This window comes from Sinocyclocheilus anshuiensis, unplaced genomic scaffold, assembly GCF_001515605.1.
Source record: "Sinocyclocheilus anshuiensis isolate Anshui unplaced genomic scaffold, SAMN03320099.WGS_v1.1 scaffold1249, whole genome shotgun sequence".
In the NCBI taxonomy this organism is placed as follows: domain Eukaryota; kingdom Metazoa; phylum Chordata; class Actinopteri; order Cypriniformes; family Cyprinidae; genus Sinocyclocheilus; species Sinocyclocheilus anshuiensis.
The window spans coordinates 206,924-224,512 of NW_015549641.1; the positions used below are offsets into that span (position 1 = coordinate 206,924).

The 17,589-nt window shown below is 37.6% G+C and overlaps 2 protein-coding genes and 1 pseudogene across 2 annotated transcripts in view; 1 reads left to right on the forward strand and 2 right to left on the reverse strand.

Annotated features, from left to right (window-relative positions):
* Positions 1-6,760, reverse strand: part of LOC107659880 (serine/threonine-protein phosphatase 2A 56 kDa regulatory subunit alpha isoform-like) — a 31,248-nt pseudogene extending 24,488 nt beyond the window's left edge.
* Positions 6,761-7,794: 1,034 nt separating this feature from the next.
* On the reverse strand, positions 7,795-13,158 carry dtl (denticleless E3 ubiquitin protein ligase homolog (Drosophila)). Its single transcript, XM_016448978.1, has 15 exons — positions 13,036-13,158; positions 12,833-12,958; positions 12,427-12,519; positions 12,269-12,330; positions 11,890-12,010; positions 11,237-11,302; positions 11,048-11,148; positions 10,772-10,845; positions 10,538-10,641; positions 10,342-10,446; positions 10,139-10,251; positions 9,966-10,055; positions 9,752-9,890; positions 8,266-8,834; positions 7,795-8,116 (listed from the first exon to the last, which is right to left on the reverse strand). The coding sequence occupies exons 1-15, from the start codon at positions 13,088-13,090 to the stop codon at positions 8,000-8,002; spliced, it is 1,935 nt and encodes a 644-aa protein (XP_016304464.1). The 5' UTR covers positions 13,091-13,158; the 3' UTR covers positions 7,795-7,999.
* Positions 13,159-14,692: 1,534 nt separating this feature from the next.
* The window catches only part of LOC107659878 (integrator complex subunit 7), a 16,504-nt gene continuing 13,607 nt past the window's right edge, over positions 14,693-17,589 (forward strand). The window contains exons 1-4 of the mRNA XM_016448977.1: positions 14,693-14,930; positions 15,085-15,214; positions 15,543-15,689; positions 15,902-16,039. Of these exons, the coding sequence (XP_016304463.1) occupies positions 14,834-14,930; positions 15,085-15,214; positions 15,543-15,689; positions 15,902-16,039 (512 nt within the window). The 5' untranslated portion in view covers positions 14,693-14,833. The remainder of the gene's footprint in view (positions 14,931-15,084; positions 15,215-15,542; positions 15,690-15,901; positions 16,040-17,589) is intronic.

The window sequence follows — 17,589 nt, forward strand, 5'->3', positions numbered from 1 at the left end:
TCATCACTGTGTCTGTCACGCGACTCTGTTCCCCTTTCAGGCTCTGTCTTTACATTTATTTTGAAAGATGAAGCTCGCGATTATGGTAAGGGGCGTTACATTTCCGACGCGTGCTTGTGGTGTTCGCAATCACAATGCACTGGGTCAGCTGGCCAATCAGAGCAGACTGCGCTTGTCGGAAGGAGGGACTTTGTAGAAAACGAAGCGTTTGAGAGAGGCGGGGCATAGAGGACCTACAATAATGTACAGTATTTGAAAAATAATGTGTTTTTTGAACATTAAAGCATGTCAAAATATTCTGTTACACCAAATACACAAATTAATGATCTTTAAAAAAGCATCATATGACCCCTTTAATTCTGTAACGTTACTGGCACGCTGTCTGTTAACGCACACATATCATGCACGCGTAGAGAATGCCGCTTCAAACAGCGAGCCAGGAGCGCATCGAGTTCTCTCTCGCATGTACACAGACAAAAGCACACAAAATTGTCAAAATTAACATTTTTGGTGAGTGAGTCTTAAATAAGTTTAAAAGTCTTGACTGATGTAAAGAGTTGGGATGTGTTCAGATGTGCGTCGATGTGAGTCTTGTGATTTAAAGGGACAGCAGTTCATGACATTCATGGTGTTTCTTTTGTTTTCTTTTCTAATGACAGGTCGTAATTGCTGCTGTACTGTGCATCCCAAGCACCCCCTGCATTCTTATCATGGGTTTGCATTCTGTTTTATTAACAGTTTTTATTTATGGAAGCATACGGGTAGCAAAATTCAATTTGAAATGTAATATGCAAAATGGCAATGCAATATGTAAAATGGCAATGCATTTCTGTATTTAAATTTACATTTTCCCATACATATGTGCAATATTTAGTGCAAAATGAAAAATCAATTATATAATTTACATTTGCCATTTCCTACACTAGTTTTAATATGCAAAATAAAACATTTTATCGCTTTCTAAGTTGCAAAATTAAAATGAAAATATATTACACAAATTGATTAGATATATTTAATATGTCCAACCAAAAACTGTAGTAAAATTATAATTTAATTGCTGTTTTTCCTAAATGTATTTAGACTTAGGGGCAGGACACTTGGGATTGCATTTTCATCATAATACCGCGTGATAATTGTAGCAAAATGTAGTGAGAATTTCACATTTAATACCTCGCGATGGATATAAAGTCAATGTGGATTTGAAATGCATTTGAAAATGCAACACACCCCTGACCTGTCAATCGTTAGGCTACATCAAGGCGGGGCTCGGCAACAGGATGCACAATATGTCAATATTCACCGTCAACCAAACGCTTTACACATTGACTTAAACTAGATTCATCGCAGGGTATTAAATGAAAATGCTATTGAAACGTCTTATATGTAAGTGTCAATGCATTTAAGAAAAATGAAAGATATTAAATCACCATTTTGCTAAACTTTTGCTGCACCTTTGGCTCAGAATGCATTCTGAAATTCTCACTACATTTTGCTACAATTATCACGTGGTATTATGATGAAAATGCAATCAAGATGTTCAATACTGACAAAAAATTTGTCACCGAGTCGTTTATTCAGTTGACTTTGTTATTGAAGTTTTTTGTGTAGGAAAGATTTAATCAATGTTTGGAGTGGCTTTCTGAATTTACAATGTGTTGTTTATAATTTCTTATTTGTTTGTTATTGGTGATTCCAGATTGCTGTCATTCAAGAAGTTATAATTTCCTCCCCCATTGTGGCTGAGCTACACATTCTCTTTGTTTTATTTTAAACATAAAACATCCAGAGGAGAATGGCACCTACGCTGGAATTCATACAAATGTAAGGAACATATGTAATGAAACTGTGTATAAAGCATTTTGTTGTGTTGCTGTTTAGCTGAAAATAATCAAAGGGTTAGTTCACTCAAAAATGAAAATTCTGTCATCAATTACTCACCCCTCATGTCATTCCAAACCCGTAAGACCTTCGTTCATCTTTGCAACACAAAGGAAGATATTTTTCATTAAATCTGAGAGCTTTCTGACCCTCCATAGACAGCAAGGTTCCTACCACGATTAAGAAAACGTAGTATAAGGACATCGTTGAAATGGTTCATTTGACATCAGGGGTTCAACTGTAATTTTACGAAGCTATGAGAATACATTTTGTGTGCAAAGTAAACAAAAATAACAACTTTATTCAATGATTTCTTCTCTCCTGGGAGAGTCTGCCGCCATTAACGAGAGTACCACGACGCATGCGGGGTCTACGTCAGCAGCACCACACGCATTCACTGTGGGTCAGAGAGCTCTCGGATTTCATCAGAAATATCTTAAAATGTGTTCTGAAGATGAATGAAGGTCTTACGGGTTTGGAATGACATGAGGGTGAGTAATTAATGACAGAATTTATAAACAATGTTTGAACTGGAACGTGATAATTCAGTCTCAACTTGTTCTGCACGTTACTCTGTATTTCACTTTCATTCATTTCATTTCTTGTAATTTCCAGTCTTCCTGTGAAGAAATCCTGAACGAGGGTCAAAGGTTCAGATGAAGGGAACCTACGCTTCCAAGACTCATCTATGTAACGGAGGTCAGCGAGTAGGTGCTGTGGCGTTACATATAGTTATCTTATGCCGGGTTCAGACTACACAATATTTTTGTCGGTCACGATAGTCACGGTGTCAGATTACACGATTTTGACTCCTAAAATCTTGTTGTGGCGTGGACAAGAGACATGTCAGACTACACGTTGCTTCCCGACCATTCATCATGTGCCATCTTTAACGACGCGCGTGATGTCATCGAGAAGGCGGAACTAGCGACTGACTTCCGAAAACAAGAGTGTAAACATTGCTGAAGAACTTCCGCTATAGTTCGCCAGCATTGTTCTTTCTTTGTTCTGTCATGGTAGTCCCTCGATGACACATCATACAGGCAGGGGTACTGTTGCCACAGCTCCACGAACCTTTCCTCCATCTCATAATTCCACCTAGCAGCACCATCACCTCTTTTTCGTTTCACATGTTTGAAACCTGTGTATGAAAGAGCTTCTGTGCTGCTATTGGTCAATGTCACCAATGTGACAGAACTCGTCGTGGACGACGGAAAAAAAATCAAACATGCTAGTCTTTCTGTCGTGATGTCGTGAAGTGTCGCAGACGCGGAATCGGTTGTCGTCCACTATGACACACTACATGTGCTGAAACGATGGAATCTTGCGTCCCGACGCCCATTGTCGTTTACGAATCCCCACAACACCCTACGTCAAGCAAATCGTAACAAAATCGGGCTAAAATAGTGTAGTCTGAACAGGGTATTAGTTTCACATTGAAATGTCAGGCATGAGTTCATGAATCTTTGTTCTTTATTTTCAAATGCTGTACAAGAAAGTTTTTTTTTGCAGTACCATGTCAATTGTAGATGCAGATCATTTAGCATGAATTAGTGGTTAGTAATTTAACTTAAAGGGTTAGTGACACTTATTATGTGACAATTATTAACACTAATGAAGATCCTTTTTAATGAAATCTGACAGCTATACCTTAAAGGGGTCATATGATGCTATTTTAAAGATCATTATTTTGTGTATTTGGTGTAACAAGAGAAAGGAAAACTTGAAATCGCATCATATGACCCCTTTAATGGACCTTGAAACGGTAGTTGTAGGCCGTCAATGGAGGGACAGAAAGCATAGATATTTCATTAAAAATACTCTTCATTTGTGTTCCAAAGATGAATGAAAATCATATGGATTTGGAACGGTATGAGGGTGAGTAACTGATGACAGAATTCATATTTTTGGGTGAACTGTCCTTTTAAATAATATTGTGTTCTCTTGTATGAAAATGGTGTCAACACTGGAACATTTCACTTGACTATTGACTATAAGTCTATAGCAGTTGTTATTAATGACAGCCCTGTGTTTGTATAATTTTTTTCCCATGTATTTGAAAATGTTTTGAATCTTGACTGTTTCACAGTGAAGTTTATCCTTGTGACCACTATTTGGTGCAACACCAATATCGTACAAGTACCTGCTCATGGTTTCTTTTTTCTGCCTGTTGCGGTTTACAACTAAAAAAAGTGTTCCACAATACAAGCATTTTCAATGGTGCTTTACAGATTATTAAATTAATTGATGTCATAATATTTTTGTCTTCACCCATTTAAGGCAAATAAAAGCTACTGAACGCACTTTTATGAATGTTTACATGAGGTAAAAATAAACCATGTTCAATTTGTATATATTGTGCTGGATTTATTTGTTACTAAAGATAGGCCTATGCTATAATTTTTTTAGAAATTTCTGCATAACGGATTGTCCGTTTATGGTACAGAAGAAAATGTAAATCTACAGAATTTTCCGTTTTAATGTTGAAGGACATGTCCGTAAATTTAACAGAAAATGTCCTGGTAATTTTCTGCCAGTACATTATTCGTTTTTTTTACGGATTTTTTTTTTTACAGTGTGCTGTAAACTTCAATTCATTATGTTTTTCCACACGAAGAGCATTTAACAGCGAGAGAACAGTAGTGGAAGAGCTGGAGGGGTGCTAACACAACCCCACTGCTGCTCTATTAATGCACCTTATGTAACCCATCTGAATGCCAGTGTCCCTGTGTCTTTCCCAGACAACTTCTGCTTAGAGTCACTGCATTCACCACAAAATGGAGCCAAGTGACCGTAAAAAACGAGCGAACATCAGAAACATGTTCATTGATTGCCTTACATTTATTTGTCCTCATGCACACAAGAGCCCCATAGGATGAGTCATTGAATTTGCTGAGGTTCCCATCAACACCCCGGGCTTGTGGTTGCCATGGCTACATGGCCCGTCCCTGGAGAGTCATAATGTCAGTATAACACAACTGTAAATGTATTTCCCAGCTATACTGAACACACAATACAAGTAAATGAGTTCTGAGCTCTAAATATATCTATTATTTATGGGCATTTTTCTTTATGGAATAGCAAAGTACAGAATAACAGGAGAGTATTGAGGGAAAGAGATAGGAATGTGATCGGGTATCTCATAAGAAATGCATAAAAAAAAGAAAAGAAAAAAAAGGAATGCTTCGATTGTGACTGGAGGTTTTGTGAACCAGTTCAACCATTATTGTAAGAACTTTGTGCCCTTCGCATGAAAATGTAAATATCCATGTTCTTTGTTTTAGATCGGGGTCACCAAACTCGGTCCTGGAGGGCCAGAGTCCTGCAGAGTTTAGCTCTAACTTGCCTCAAAACACCTGCCTGGAAGTTTCTAGTATACCTAGTTGGACCTTGATTAGCTAGTTCAGGTTTGTTTAACTGGGGTTAGAGCTAAACTTTGCAGGACACCGGCCCTCCAGGAGCAGGATTGGACACCCCTGTATAGAGCCACGGAGGATGGTATTTCCCAATAATATGATCATCTTGGTTCTCTTTGACATCTAATGTATGGACAAGAAATACAATGGAAGTCAATGGGAACCAAAACTGTTTGACAATCAACATTCTTTAAAAGAAAGAAATTCATAAGGGTGAGTAAATGATAGAATTTCCATTTTTGGGGGGTGAACTATCCCTTTAAGTACACAGTCCTGTACCTTTCTTTTCATCAGATTGTTTTTTCCTTCAACATTTGTATTATTGTCATTTTATGGTTAATGACTTATAACACTTTAACGAAGACATTTTCAAAATCCCTATGGGAAAGATACTTCCGGAACCAAGGCCACTGGAAAAGTGTTGGACTCTATTGACAGATTTACAGAACTGACAACCACGTGACTCCCAAAGGCACAAAAAGAGGACAGGAAATGTGGGAAAACACCGGTTGGACCATGAAATAAAGATGCTTCCCTTGATAAAACTCTGAGACATAATGTTGACACAATCACCCTAGCACACACACAGGACGAGTTCTCCAGCAGACAGTTAAGGGCCTGCTGTAAATACTTCACTTGTGGCTTATCAAAGATGCAAATATATAACTTCAGCGGCTGATTACACTTATATAACAACTGAGGCATCATTTATTAGATTGCATTTGTTTTATTTATTACTTAATAGCATTGTGGGAACTCAGACGCCCGTGCTACCGCACTGCTGTCTAGGTAGGCATCGCACTAGGATTGAGACGCAGCCTGTGAGGCTATTTCCAGCGCTTTATCCGCTTACCTCCGAGCTGCGGGAGCGCAGAGATCTCCGGAGCCGCAGGCCCGCTGCTGCTCGCCGCAAACTGAGACGAGCCCTGACAAATCCTCTGCCTCGGAGCCTTCCTCACCGATTTCCGCGTGAATCCATCCACTTTCTCGGACGCATATATCGCCGACATTTCCAAAGCAGGTCGAGCCACGTTTACAGTGACTGAATGTGCCCTATTTGTTTTCTAGTCTGACTGACGTCCCATTGACTGTGCTGTATATTAAACTCACAAGACCCCATCCAATGACACGCAGTCAACCCACTCATGAAGGCTGCATGTTCTCCAACAATCCACAGGTATCCTGCGATGAGAATTTGGGTACGGATGACTGTAAACACGTAGTTAATAGTATGTTTGTATCATGCCGAGATGTTCAAACAAGCGCGCCTTATTAATCCGGTTACTCCACGTAACACAATTCAAACTCAGCCGACATACAGCGAGTCACAATTATCCAGTCGCTTGGAACAGGCTCCATGTATTGGCGACGCGAGGAAAGAGTTTAAATGTGAATCCGCCCGGCCGCAAAACTCCTCGGATTCGCTGAACTTCATTCAGCTGCTGTTGCGCCTCACTGGAGTCTAAAAATAAATCCCCGTGGCGCGGCTGAGTGACAGAACATTCATCCAATGAGCGCTCGCGCAGACAGTAAGCTCCGCCCCCTGACCAATCAGATTCTTGTTTTAATGGTATTTCGGGAAATATACAAAGCAGAGGTTCGGTATCCTTGAACTCAAATGAACACACAGGCAACAAATGTTCACAAACATTGAACCACTCAAATTAATAAATATACAAGAAAACGTGCACACGTAAGAACTAAATATCAACGAGAACTCACAAAATAACTGCGCTTGAACATAGTTTGCGAGACTTGTAGCCTAGTCAATTGAGTCAGGAACGGGTCATCAATTTCTCAGCCCGTTCCAAACCTATATATGACCCAATTTCTTCTTTGGAACACAAAAACGTTAACTTGACTTGGGCTGTCATTTTACATAACTTTTCATCACAAAGAAGAAAAGCACATGGGTTTGAAATGGCAATTTTCATTTATAGGTTAACAATTCAAATACACAGAATTGCATATTTGATTCAAAATGGGTTATTAGTTAAAACTGAACTCAAATCCAAAAGCAAAACAGTTTTAACCAACCATGCTAAACACCTGAGACAAAAAAACACAAGACAAGAACAAGCAGGATCGAAACATGGAAGCTGGACTATCAGGTCGAGTCACATTCCAGACAAACCTACAAACTTTTAAGAAACAGCCCATGGCATGGAGTCGGTAAAAAGTGTTTAAATCATTTCGAAACTCACTGCATTATAGATATCCAATAACTAAAAAGCACTGACCTAACTGAAAATGGATTTGTTATGTAAAGTGTTGCTTTACAATCAATAAAGAACTCTGAAAATGTGACCGATGTTCATGGCTAGACAAGCTCAAAGGGCATTACAGATTTGGAAAGTCAAAAAAATATTAAAGTACAAACAGTATGCATATAAAATTCACCTAGAAAATGCACATTGAATCGTGTACGAAGCTCAAAACTATTTTCAATGCATCACAGGTAGACGTGGAAGCTTCAGAAAACCTGTAGAGTTTAATTGTGGTGTCAAATGACTTCATCTTGTTTTGTAATGTTTACCAAAATGATCCATTTGACCCTTTTTGAAACTTATTTAAAAACAATTAGATTAAAATATATATACACGTCACATACATAAATACATAAGCTTGGTCTCAAAAAACCAGACCTGAACTTAAACCGCAGATGTGTCATTGATTTGACACACTAATCTCTCGCCACACAATGATCAGTCTTGGGTTCTTTTCACAAAGTAGCTAGAGATTTTTTTCATGGGTCTGGAGGGTGATGCTTTCTTGGTTGGTGGTGGAGAGACAACTCTCATGGGACATGGTGAGACTGCTGCCTTAAGAAGACAAAAAAAAAAAACATAAAACTGATAAACAAAAAAGGAGTTACAAATTTAGAGAACACTTCAGAACAAGAACAAAAGAATAATGGTGTAAAGTAAAAACCACAACACTGAAATATTACAATCATCATGCATCTACTCACTGAAGAGCTGTGTGTTCTTGCATCGTGCCGTTTGCTGCTGCTGCTGCCGCCGTTGGGGCTTTTTGGTTGAGCTGATCCTTTAAATCTCTGGCTGATCACAGAAAGCCAATCAGTCCTCCTCGGAGAGCTGTTCTCTTTGCCAGTGCCAACCTGACGAGCTGAGCTGAGCTGAGCCTCTGTTTGCAAACCAAATAGGTCACCTTTCTCCTCTGGACAGTTCTGTGTGCTCACCGAACTCCTGCTCCTCTTTACGTCAGGATAAAATTCAGACACCCCATAACTCTCCTCTCCCAAACCAGGTCTATCACCCGTTTCCAGTCGTCGCTTTGCTCGGCGTTCAGAGCAGGGGCCCTGGAGGACAGGTGTGAGCACCTTACGAAGAGGGGATGTACCGCGGTGACCGGGGGAACTACTGCAGCTGAATTTGGCCGAAGGTGCAGATGTGTTTGATGGCAGGGGTAAATCAGCACCTGTAGGGGCACAAGCAGCAGGCTGGGGTGAAGCCAGAGAGACAGCCCTCTCTGAGCCAGGACTTTTGGCTGGAGTGACTTCAACAGGGCTGTAAGGGTCTGAGAAGACAAATGGTAGTCATACATAACAATTAAACAAAAACAAGAAATCAATTATGAATTTATAAAAAAAGAATACACTATCAGTCAAAAGTTTAGAATAATTAAGATTTTGTAATATTTTTGAAGCAAGTCTTGTATGTTTCACAAAGGCAGCATTTGATCAAAAATACATTACAACAGTAATAGTGAAATATTATATTTATATATAAAAAAAATAAAAAAAAGTTTTTTTGTGTTTTTCCAGTGATGCAAAGCTACATTTTCAGTATCATTACTCAAATCATTCTAATATGCTGATTTGGTAAACAAGAAACGTTTTGAATTATTAATGTAGAAAACATTTTACCGCTTAATATTTTCATGGAAAATGTGATACACTACCATTTAAATTTTGGGTTAAGTAAGATTTTAAGAAATGAATAATTTATTTGCATTAACATTCATAATTTTACAGAAAAACATCAATTTCAAATAAATGCTGTTCTTTTGAATTTGTTCGAATGATTCACAAAAATATTAAGCAGCAAAAACTCTTCTCAACATAGACAATAATAACCATTATTAATATGAATAATAGATAATAACTGAGCACCAAATATTGCAATTATTTCTGACACTGAAGACTGGAGTAATGATGCGGAAAATTAAGTTTTATACCAATCACAGGTTTAAATTAAAATAGAAAAGAGTTATTTTAAATTAATATTTTACAACATTACTATTTTTGCTGTATTTTTAATCAAATAAATGCAGCCTTGGTGAGAAACTCATTTCAAAATCTTAAAAAAATTAAATGTTAATTATTCCAAACTTTTGACCAGTAGCTCTGAATCTGAAATAAAAAGTTTCATACACGTATATACCAAAAACAAACAAACAATCAAACAAAAAAAAAGACAAAAAGAGAGCCCTACCAGGTGTTCTAGTCGGTGACTGGATTTTACGAAGTGTCCAGCCTACGACGTTTGGATCTCGGTTCAGTGAATTTTCTCCATCTGGTCTGCGGTTCAATCGCCAGATCCTAACAGTGTTGTCATCAGAGCAGGAAGCGATCTGTAAAGAGAGTGATGGATTTGACCATTTTCAACTTTAACGATTTTTGCTGTTGTTGTATTTAAAAGTACCAACCTTGGTGAAATCGGTGGGGCACCAGGCCACTGATGTGACTTCCTGGCTATGGCCTTGAAGCATCATGGGAGCTCGTTTTGGGTCTGAAATCTGGAACAAAAGCAAAGAATGCAGATAGTGACCACTGATGTTCTCAGACAGGTTAGATCTCTAGTTTTCTAGGTTAGTCTTACCTTCCATATATAAGCATGATGATCACTCGAACCACTGGCCAGGAACTGGTCGTCTGGGCTGACACTGGACTTCACATAAAATGAGGAGTTACTGTGACCACTGAAAACAGCAACTGTGAGAGAGAGGGGGAAAAAAACAAAAATATTATACATTACATTAATGCATTAATTCAAAAATAAAAAGAAACATATTTACAATTTACCTGGAGTTGTTTTCAAACCGCTGATGTTGAACATGTACATATTGTCATCTGTGCAGTTGGAGAACAGTCTGGAGCCAGTGGAGTCCAGTGACAGACCAGAATAACCTACAGGGGAAAACATCACAGTGAGAATTAACACTAATTACTAATGCACATTACTATTGGTCTAACGACAGGGTGTGCGTGAGATGTGCACCTAGTTTGCGTGTGCAGGAGCCTGGGTAAGGATAGGCCTGTAGAGGGAGGGGGTTGGGGTGGTATGCAGTGTAGTTCTTCCGCAAATCCCACATTTTAATGATCCTATGAGGAGTTATGGGAAAACTTTCTCTCAGGACATCAGCATTCATCAGGTTGAAAAGTGTGACAGAATGTGGTAACGGCATATATTATTTAGAAAATATATCTGTACATCAATCCATTATGCACTCACCCATCTACTGCTCCTGAAGAGATGAGTTTGCTCTCGTCGCAGAACAAAACCACTGTCACACCCTGCTGGGAGTCCTAAAAAGAGAGAAAAATCTCTGAATCAGTTATAAAAAATAAAAAAATAAATAAAATTAAAAAAAGAACTTCCATAGTTTCTATTTTGTTTAATGAAAAAGCTAAATCAAGGAGCATTCCTACAATATATCAAGGCTGTACCACACCGCAATATATCTTTCAAACAAATGAACGTTTCCTCACAATGAAATGTTCGACTCACCACAGGGGGCGCCATCCCACGTCTCTTCTTTATTTGAGGTGTGTATTTTTCAGGTTTCATATGGGCACACGTGATCTGTTTGACTTGCCTGTAGAAGCCATCTGTGATGGATGAAAACATTTTAGTGAGTTTTAGAAATCATTTTGATGGCCATAAGTTTAAGATTTGGCGGTAAGAAAAATAAAGAACCTTTTTTACTGCATCTTGTATCCCAAATCATTATGTTCCCATCTCTGCCTCCAGTGCTGAAAACAGCTGTATTGACAGAACAAACAGTTTAAAAACACCAATCAATTTTATTTAATATAAAAAAAAACACTGTACAAATACTGTAATACTTCTATTAAGCCTCATTTACTTATTTTTGTCAATTTAGTAATTTTAGTACTTCAACTTATTCAGTTAGTTGTCAAATCAATATTTGAATCTTCTTTCGAGGTTTTTTTTTTTCAGTTCACATGTTTCCATCTAATATTTATATCAACTTATCAATTAAATTATATTGACGTCGCATCTTATTACAATGCAGTCTTAATTCAGTAGTCATGCAAATATTTATTTTGTAATTTTATTCCAAGTTTCTGTAAATATATGTCTTCATTGTTGGCAGTCGGATCAAGTATAGCATCAAGACATGTTTTTACAAATGTTGATTAGATCTTGTTAATGTGTCACACGGGAAATGGAAGGAGAAATTGAGTGCATCGCATTATCAGAGTATCAGTATACCGCACATAACAATAGTAAGCCACTCACACATTTCATGCATAATATATACAGTATATATACTGCACATTAAGAGAGTATCAGAGTTGTAAGCCTTATGTGATCAGTAGATTTACCTCTCTCTTGCTTGGAAAACGCTACAGATTTAAGGCTGCACTGATGTCCTTTAAATGTTCCCAGCAGGTCACCAGTAACAACATCCCACAGACGGGCCGTTTGGTCACCAGACGCTGTTACCTGTAAATGAATATTTCCCTTTAAAAAATATAGAGCGTAGGTCTTCAGCCCTGCTCCTGGGGACCCACTTTCCTGCAGAACTCCAACCCTGATCAAACCAACTAATCAAGGTCTCCAGGACCACTTGGAAAGTCATAGGCCAGGTGTGCTGATACAGGTTGGAAAGAAACTTTGCAGGACAGGGGGTCCCCAGGAGCAGGTTTGTAGACCTATGATATATAAGGGTATATCTAAATATAAGAACTGTGCAAAACTCACCAAGCTGTTTGCACCAGGAACCCAGGCAATATCAAAAACTGCATTATCATGTGCCTGCCACTCTGCAAAACAACAGTTCAACATACATGAATTATTTTCACAGAAATAATAAGTATCCTACAAAAATCACTCTCGAATCTAGGTAAACATAAACCAACCTTTCAGGACAGAACTCTGTTTTTCTCCAGTATTGAAGATGGTCACAAACCCTTCTTCATTTGCAACAGCAAGGCTGTTCTGTTGGCCAGGGGCTGAACAACAAATAAAACACCACTAAGTATTAGGCTTTACGCGGTCTTGGGGTTCTAAGCTACTGAGTACATTTGAACTTAAACGTGTAACTTACCAGAGGAAAATGTGCATCCAAACGGCGGCACAGCAGCAGCTGAGGCTCCGTATCTTTTCTCCAGTATTGAAGATGGTCACAAACCCTTCTTCATTTGCAACAGCAAGGCTGTTCTGTTGGCCTGGGGCTGAACAACAAATAAAACACCACTATTAGGCTTTACGCGGTCTTGGGGTTCTAAGCTACTGAGTACATTTGAACTTAAACGTGTAACTTACCAGAGGAAAATGTGCATCCAAACGGCGGCACAGCAGCAGCTGAGGCTCCGTATGAAATGTGTTCATCCTGTCGACCGCACTGGTATCCGTCCAGCAGAGAGGACAGCGGATAGTCCCGACGCTGACCTGTTTATTAAAGGACTTCGCGTGAAAAAAAAGTCCAATAACATAGATTTCCATCAACATATCTAAATTGTACTCACCATTCCATCTTCTTTTTATAACTCCCCGATCAACAACATGGTGAAAAAGAGTCATAGCTCCTGCTGGGATAGCGGTTTCCTTCAGAAGTGGCCAGCTTCCCGCGAACAATGAAAAAGCGGCGAAGACGAATTCCGCGCGAGATGGACGTTCGCTGTTCTGATTGGTCAATACGTCAGAATACCGGAAGTGTTGAGCCGCAGAGAGTGGAATGGCTGCTGGTTTACAACTGCTTCTATGGAAACTATGTAGGCAGCGTAACACTAGAGGCACTCTGTGGCCCGGAAAGTCAGCTTTAACAGTATACCTTTTTTTTTTATTTTTTTTTTTATTAAACACTTGCTTAGGGAATACAAAAGTGAAGAAGAAGAAGAAGAAGAAGAAGAAGAAGAAGAGGAAGAAGAAGAAGAAGAAGAAAAAAAACATATGCCAAGGAAAAGAGCCAGGGGTTCAAGGATGGCTGAACAATACATAGCAATTAAAATTCAGGAGAGAGAGAGAGAGAGAGAGAGAGAGAGAGAGAGAAAGAGAGAGAGAGAGAAATAACAACAACAACAAACAATTATATTAAAAATAAATAAATAAATAAATAAACGGAAAAAAATTTTTACATATCACATAACAATAAACATAACAATCTTCCCTACAAAACATAAAAATGATACAAAAACACCAAACAGAAAAAGTGAGCATACATTCAAAGTTTTAGTTGCCTTTTTGTTACAGGAGGTAGACCAGGATTTAATATAGATCTTAATATCTTCTTGAAAGTGAGAAAAATGGGGGGTAACTTTCATAATCTTGCATTTGTGAATAAGATATTTTGCAAGAAAAATAATTAGGTCGCAAAAAATGTAAATGTTTTCATGTTGCTTCTCAAAAGTGAAAAATCCAAACAAAACATCTTTAAAGTAAAGATCAAAGTCAATATGCATGAAGATTACAGTAAACTGGCAAGTTTTCTTGCATGAACACAATGCCAAAAAAGACGCAAGACAGTTACTTGAACATTATACCTCTATTGAACATTTTGGTTATGATATAAAATGTCAAAATTACAACACAAAAAGTCAGAAATATAAGATACTATGTCATTGTGAGATTAAAAAGTAGAAATTGTGTCTTATTAAGTCATAATTTTGAGTTAAAAGTATGGCTTATCTCAAAATTTCAAGCTTTTATGTCATACATAATTATGACTTTTGTAAAAAGTCTAATATATGTTCTTTTTAATGTATTTGTAAGAATTAAAATGATTTCTGATGTGAATCACAAAACAACAATAAATATTACTGCCATTTTATTCATTAATTAAAATGTTCCTTATCTGTGAATAACATTAAATAATATTTATTTCATTTTATTTTATTTAAAATAAATAAAATATATATGTATTTTTATACTGTGTAATTCAAGGTTGATGGTAGATGAACAAATAAATAAATACATAAATAAGAGTGTAACAGTATTAAAAAACATAATAAATAAATAATAATAATAATAATAAAAAGTCCGAAGCCCGAAAACAGAGCAAAAAGTTTTATTTTTATTTTTATATTAGCAGAGACTGAGACCAATCAGAGTTGACGCCGACACATAAGCCACGCCCTCTTTGGACAATTGTTCTCGCTTCTAGCGTTCTTTGTAGTTCAACGGAAACCCGACGTAAAGATCCCGGCTTCGTCTGTCACGTGACCTGCACTGCAGCCGGGTCATCCACCGAGTCTTTCTAATCTACCGAATAAAACACTGAATTCAAAAACAGGCTGTCGTTCCGCATCTTTCGCAATCTAACAACAGATGATGTCGCTGTCCGCGGCACGCTCGTTTCTGTCGGAGGCCGCTTATGGCGAGCAGGAGCTGGACGCCAATTCAGCGCTGATGGAGCTCGATAAAGGTGCCTCTTCATAAACACCACACTCTCACACACGTGCGTGATCGTTTACTGCGTGATTGTGTGCTCAGATTCAATTACACATGCCTTATATATTATCTGTTCAGCCCGTTGCACAGTAATTTACACAGTCATTCTCATTTTCTCGCAACTGAAGGTTTAAGGTCTTGTAAACTGGGTGACCAATGTGAAGCCGTGGTCCTTTTCCCCAAACTCTTTCAGAAGTATCCCTTTCCCATCCTCATCAACTCTGCCTTCCTGAAACTGGCAGACATCTTCAGACTTGGGTAATTATGCGCATTAAATAAAAATCCATATCTATTAGCTTTGAGGCTGTCTGTGTGCTGGTATTACCTGGCGCTCTGGAATACTTGCTTCTGATTGGTCAGATGCAGTGGTCAAATATTTCTGAAGAATGCTATTTGTCCAGGACAAGACTATGTAACTGACATCTGGAGATGTGTCCCTCTAAGTTGCGCTTCTGTTCTGTGTTCGTCATGAAATGTACATGCCATTGCATTTGTGTACATGGAATGTATCTGGAATTGAAATGTGTTTAAAGCTTTGTACTGAGTGAAAGGTTCTGAATCTGTATTTTCACCCCTGTCAAATTAGGAACAACTTTCTGCGACTCTGTGTGCTGAAGGTCACGCAGCTGAGCGAGAAACACCTGGAGAAGATTCTGAACGTGGATGAGTTTGTCAAAAGAGTGTTTTCCGTCATCCATAGCAATGATCCTGTTGCCAGAGCAATAACTCTCAGGTACTCTCAGACGCTGGTGTTTTCGGCATGCACTTCCTCAAAATGTTTTATTTTATTTTACAATCGTCATACGTTTCTTTTCAGCTTCTTACTAATATTTTATTTAGATGATGTTATCAATTATTATGTCAAAGACCACACTAGAATATGCTCAGGAATAATAATGTGATCGTACACATTGTCAGCATATATGTTTTTGTGCATTTTGGCAGGATGTTGGGAAGCTTAGCCTCCATTATTCCAGAGAGAAAAAATGCCCATCACAGCATCCGGCAAAGTCTGGACTCTCATGATAATGTTGAAGTAGAGGCGGCTATTTTTGCAGCTGCTAGTTTCTCATCACACTCCAAGTAAGTGTACACTATGACAGCTGTACTGATAGACAGAATGTTTTTGTGCACTGGTGTGGATGCTAATATGGTTATTGTTGTAGTTATCTTTATAGTTATCATTCTTGGTATGAACAAGCCTGGACAGAATAATGGATACGATAGATATATTAAACAATATATAAGTTATCAACAATATATCACCCAGATAATTGTATTTATTTATTTATTTTTAATTGTTATTTATTCATTCATTTATTTATTTTGAGTAAATGAACTGAACACATAATCAGAAATGGTAAATGGTCTGGGAAGTAGCTCTTTTAAGAGTGAGGAATTATAACTCTTACTATGTTATATATTAGTTGCTGTTAAAAAGGGGGGAAATACAAAACATTTAGAAAATATAAAAAATTGAAGGACTGATGGCATAGATAACTGGTAACAAGCAACTTTGTAACCATAGTTATAATTTTAATATATTGTCGAAATAGTGAGTGTTATTTTAGTATCACTGAGATACAATTAGTGTATATATATATATATATATATAGATATATATAGATACATATACAGTTAAAAAGTATGAACATGGTTTAAATATGACTAGCTGTGGAACAAGCAATATTCAGTTAGTTAAAATGCATGAGATTGAAACAGGTTTTATTGATGACAAATATACCTGGTTATTGTGTATCAGTGTTATTTTAGTATTATTGATATACTATTAATATTTTGAATTAATTTAATTTTTATATTTTCTGCTTTCAAGTTTATTTAAAGTTTTAGTAATTTTGTTGTGTTTTTGTCATGTTGTTTTTCAGTGTCTGTATAGTTTTTAATTTATTTTAGTTATCATTTTAATTATTTTAATACATCAAAGTAAAAATAAACTAAAATACAGATACAATAAGTCTTTACTTTTTACAGATTTATTTTAGTTAGTGTTTTTAGTGTTTTATGCACACACACACACACACACACACACACACACACACACACACACACACACACACACACAGGGTGGATAGCACACAGTGGGTATAGAAAAGAATCCTGAAAAGAAAATCTGCTGCCCTCTGAGAAAGTTGTCAATGGGAAGAAAGTTTACCTTCCAACATGACAATGACCCAAAGCACACAGCAAAACAGTGTGAAAACAAGGTGAATGCCCTTGCATGGTCTAGTCAGAGTCCAGACTTAAACCTCACTGAAAATCTGTGGAATGACTTGAAGTCTGCAGTCCACAAATCGTCACCATCAAATTTAACTGAACTTCAGCAGTTCTGCAAAGAAGAGTGGGCAAATATTGCAAAGTCTAGATGTGCAAAGTTAGTAGAGACATATCCCAAGAGACTAAAGGCTGTAATTAAAGCAAAAGGTGGTTCAACAAAATACTGACACAAGGTGATCCTTTTTCCAACTCAGTGATTCTTGTTGGTGTTACATCTTTCACTTATGTTATAAGTTGCACTGAGTAAATAGAGCTGGATAAAACAAAAACTGTCCGTCTTCATTTCAGACTGCACAGCAACAAAGTGTGTTTTTTTTTTATCCAGCTCTATTTACTCA

Excerpts from the sequence above, each read along its gene's own strand:
- dtl (XM_016448978.1), bottom strand. The coding sequence starts at position 13,090 with ATGACTCTTTTTCACCATGTTGTTGATCGGGGAGTTATAAAAAGAAGA. Across the intron at positions 11,303-11,889 it reads GTTTTCCAAGCAAGAGAGAG|CTGTTTTCAGCACTGGAGGC; the intron begins GTAAATCTACTG and ends CTGTCAATACAG. Across the intron at positions 10,056-10,138 it reads ATCATGCTTATATATGGAAG|ATTTCAGACCCAAAACGAGC; the intron begins GTAAGACTAACC and ends CTTTTGTTCCAG.